The 4,851-nt window shown below is 47.2% G+C and overlaps 1 protein-coding gene across 1 annotated transcript; it reads left to right on the forward strand.

Moving 5' to 3' along the window:
* The first annotated feature begins 3,446 nt into the window (after positions 1–3,446).
* LOC149680221 (uncharacterized) lies at positions 3,447–4,572 on the forward strand. The gene is made up of 2 exons (XM_089834598.1): positions 3,447–3,620; positions 3,700–4,572. The coding sequence occupies exons 1-2, from the start codon at positions 3,447–3,449 to the stop codon at positions 4,570–4,572; spliced, it is 1,047 nt and encodes a 348-aa protein (XP_089690724.1).
* The last annotated feature ends 279 nt before the right edge of the window (positions 4,573–4,851 follow it).

Below are 4,851 nucleotides of genomic sequence, written 5' to 3' on the forward strand. Positions count from 1 at the left end.
CACTTGTTCCTTCGGCTATGCAGGCTATATATACTATTCCCTTATCTCTAGTTTGACCTATCTAGACCAGGGGGCGCTCAAGTAGTGCAATAGAGCTCCCCCTAGCTAGAGACTCTATCTTATTAGGATGGATATAGGCTTAGGGTTAAGTTGCATATACTATGGTGCCTGAATTGGTAAGTGTATATGTTTTGTTGTTGTTTGTGTAGGCCCAAATATAGCGTTCCGCTACACCCCCCCACACCTTAAAGAAGGACATTCTACTCCCTACTGGCGCTCTTCGACTTAATATGGGTGATAAAAATGTCTTCTTGAAGGAAGATATACTTTTTTTCTATCGATCCTCCTCCTGTACGGGCAGTCCCGTACGTGGTGCGGGCACCCACAGCGATAACATACCAACCCACCCGCGGTAGTGCGGGGGGCCAAATGGGCGGTTAAGTTCATGGGCATTGCCGGGTTAGGCAATAAGGCCTGGCCTTGGCCCGAAGGAGGAGGAGGCGTCGGCAACAAAGCAACAGTTGATGTTGATTGAGATGGAAGAATCGGTGGCGCCAACCGTCGCAGGAGTGCCCCCCGGGAAATACCCCTAGGAGGCACTCCGACAAGGGTTGGCCCACTACCAGGACGGTGACGCTGGTAGGCCTCACCCACGGAGATTCCTCTGCCCGCCAACGAACGATGGCTGGTCACCAGTGGCAGACGCTGTGGGCTCTCCTGCCCAGCCGGCGATGGATCTCGTCTGGTAGGTGGTACTATGGGAGCAGGGACCCCAGTCAAGTCATCGTTGGCGATGGGAAGAGGTAACGGTGGTGATATCGATTGGTTTCTGGGATGACGGTTTGATGAAAAGCGGCGTTGTCCCACCCGGACGGCCTCGATACCGGCCGACGGGAAGGCGGTGACCGCGACGTCTCGAGTTGAAACCTCCGATCGCGCCACAATTGTAAGGATTTCTGTAGCAACGGAAACGGGTCCGTCTTCTATTTCTTCATCATCATGGAGATGCAGTACGTCCTAGAAACGGATAAAACTTAGAATAAATAGAGCGCAATCTACCGAGCCATCCTGGTTATTTCCCAGGGTGGAGCGTAGATCACTCGTTTCGAATAGTCGAAATCCTCAACGGCTAGGTGAGGGTTCGGGTGGAGACGCAAATACTTCGCCACGTCGTTTCGTGATCGTAGCTTGATCTGGTGAGGCTGAGGGGCGTAGTAATACGTATCACGCTCCGGGCCACCAGGCTGAATTATCCGCCGCTGCACTACTTCTCTAATGAAACCATGCCGAAATGGTCGTATGGTTCGAGCGGTAAGAAGAGGATATTGGAGAAGAAGCTGAGGGGGAGACGCTGCGACAGGTGCCGAGACGTCTTCCTCAGGTGCAGGATCTTCATTACCAATATCCAAGACAGTAGCTTCCGATACGTCAGAAACGCTACCCACTCGAGCCAACTTGGGAGACAGAACTTCCCATACCGGTGAAGTAGTCGGCGAAGAAGTGGCAGGACGTTTTCGTTTCAGTCTGTGTGGTACTAAACCTAATTCGTGGTACGCTGGGATTAATATTAGCAAATGGATAACCAGTTTGACTTACGGAAATGGGCGGATTACTCATAGCTGAAGGTTGAGAAGTCGTAACGGGAACAATAGGGTCAGAGAGGCGCAACTGACTAAAACAAGAAGCTAGATCACGCTCACTTTGTGCAGGGCTTTGTTCCAACAAAGCGCGTCTCGCGGCGAGACGTTGAAGATCACATGATCTAGTCCTAGTGTCTCTGGGATTGGCTAACCTATTGGGGCGACTAGCACCCGCAGCCAACACGGGGAAAACGTCCGATTCACTGTCGGAATCCGGGGCTGCATTCTTCCTACTACGCCACATTGTCTAACACGTTCAAACTGGTTTATCGGAGGGGAAAGAACCACACTAACCGATAAGCCTAAAAATGGATCTAAGCCTAGGCTATCCAATTATAGTAAAGTTTAATTTAAATTTTAATCTAACCTAACACAAGAATTATCGGGTCCTGGCAAGCTCGCCAATTATTTCTCCCCTGTAACCGATTTGCTTTAAAAGCTGAGGTATACAGAGTCAGAAATAATGAGACAAAATTAGTTGACCAAAATTCTATCTCGTTTATTATTAACCAGGTTCTGGTTAGGTTAGTTTACTTTGAAAAATATTTGATTTATGGGTTAGTGAGCGCGTTAGTAAAGTTTGATTATGCTATATTTACAAATGAGAAATACTTAAACAGGGAAGCGCCAGTAGGGAATGTCCGTTCTAAAGAAATATAACACTTACAGAATTTCGTAGAGCCATTGGAAACTGTGTCTGTGGTCTTGTACGGTACGCGACTAGAGTGAGCGCGCGGGAATTTCCTATTATACTATAACTGAACCGTTAGAGGGTCGGTAAGGCGACCGTCTACTTCTGCCGGCAACAGATCTTAGCCACTCGGGTGTCGTATAGGAGTCCCACTGACTAACTTCCTGACTGGAGTACCTCGGACTAACACACTAACCACTTGTTCCCTCGGCTATGCAGGCTATATATACTATTCCCTTATCTCTAGTTTGACCTATCTAGACCAGGGGGTGCTCAAGTAGTGCAATAGAGCTCCCCCAACGGTTTGGAAAGTGCTCAGTTAGCCATTGGCGAACATTGACCGCCCAATGTGGTGGCGCACAATCCTGCTGGAACCACAGGTCCCGCATCACTGCTAATGGTAATGCGTCTATCGCATCACTAAACTCGTGGCTTTGGCCTATTCAATCAAACGTACGCGTCGTTACTAGCAGCTTAATTCGTATAAACGTTGTAAGTCCTGTGTCGTAGACGAATGGCAGCCTACTCCAACCGAGAAAAATTGGACATGACGTTTATTTTGGGTAAATGTCGCGGTAACGTTCAACAAGCGGCATTGCTTTATGCCGAACGCTTCCCAAACCGACGAAGGCCGGTTTGAAGAACCTTCACGAACATTAGAGACAACCTACAAGATTTCGGGAGTTTCGTCGTGCAAGACCGTCAACGTAGAAGACACCGTATAATTGGTAATCATGATAGGTGTTACATCTAGAACTGAACTGAAATTAACTATATTAGCATAAAAAGCTAGTCGTTAACTCGTTGTGTTATCAGTAAAAAAACATCTTCCTATTGTATAAAAAGATCAGTTATCCATGTAAAGGCATCCAGTTCGTGAATAGCTATGTAACACGATAGTTCTACTTTTAATCTCCATGTACATACGACGCGCAATAATTAGTTTGTAAATAAACGATTTTAGAACTTAAATACTACGCTTAATCACTCCTAACCTACTTCGGACATACCAATGGCGACGGAGGCGAGATAAGTTACGACAAGAATTCCTGCTAAACTATCAACGTGTCCGAAGAACTTCTGCCATCTCGCACCTACAACTACTGACATTCTTCATGGCTACTATTGGAACGCTACCAGCTTTTGATGACTGCGATCAACCCTTCTCCATCTACGCGGAACGAATGGACTTGTATTTTGCCGCCAACGAGATCACCGATCCAACTCGAATGAGAGCCGCCTTCTTAACGATGATCGGCTCAAACACCTACACTACATTACGACAAAACGTATGCTGAACTGGTTCAAGCACTCACCACACACTTTGATCCACCGCCATCTGAAATCATGGAACGTCTACGCTTTCAGCAAAGAAATAGACTCCCCGGGGAAACAATAGCAACGTACTTAGCACAACTGCGTAAATTGGCGGAATTTTGCAGTTTTGGCACAACCTTGGAGACATCACTACGAGACCGTTTCGTGGCAGGGATACAAAACGAGACCATTCAAGCCAGATTACTATCTGAACGCACGTTAACACTCAAGAAAGCCCAGAAGATAGCCTTGGCCCTTGAATCTGCTACGAACAATTTACGCGAATTGTCAACTCCTTCTACTGCCGTGAACAAGATAGTATCCCGACCACGTAAACCAAACCCTCGACATCAGAGCGCACGCATCGAAACCAGACGTCCCAATAACAACTCTACGCACGACACTGCTTCTACCCTTCGAAATAAAGGTTACAGATGCGGAAACCCATCGCACCGAGCTGATTCCTGCAAATTCAAGAACAACACTTGTCATCACTGCGGCAAGTTAGGACACCTGCAAGCGGTCTGCCTGTCAGCTACACGAACGAGTCACAGAAACACAAGCAACCGTTCCTCAAATTCGACAACTACATGTCAAGTACACAACGTGGAAGAATCACACCAATCACTGCCGAATCCGACTTCCGACAACGATCAGGAGTACCACCTATTTCAAATATCTTCATTGCCTTCTGCACCCGCACCTTATTACTGCGACTTCTTAATAAACAATCGAACTGTTAACATGGAACTTGATTGCGGTGCGGCGTACTCTCTGATGTCCCTGCAAAATTACGAACAGAACAAACAATTCCTTGCCTTACCCGACATTCAGGAGACGGACATCACCTTGCGCGACTACAACGGCGGACTCGTTGAAACAACCGGATTCATTACAACGGCGTTACGCATTTATTACTATTAGTCATCGCCACTGAAGACCGACCAACACTATGCGGACGAAATTGGATCCGGCCTTTCAACCTCATTACCCAGCACCCTTCAACGATCCATCAAGCATCTACCGTTATCCATCAGTCGAAATTAGCAGCCGTACTCGACTCCCACAAAAGCCTTTTTGCTCCAGGATTTGGCCACATCAAACATACTAAAGTCCACCTGCATCAAAAGGAAGGAATCACTCCAAAATTCTTCAAAGCTAGACCCGTACCGTTCGCTCTTAAAGAAAAGGTCAATGAAGAAT

Source organism: Phalangium opilio, unplaced genomic scaffold (genome assembly GCF_054372755.1).
Source record: "Phalangium opilio isolate 3A_F unplaced genomic scaffold, DU_Popi_V2 ptg000039l_2, whole genome shotgun sequence".
Classification (NCBI taxonomy): Eukaryota; Metazoa; Arthropoda; class Arachnida; order Opiliones; family Phalangiidae; genus Phalangium; species Phalangium opilio.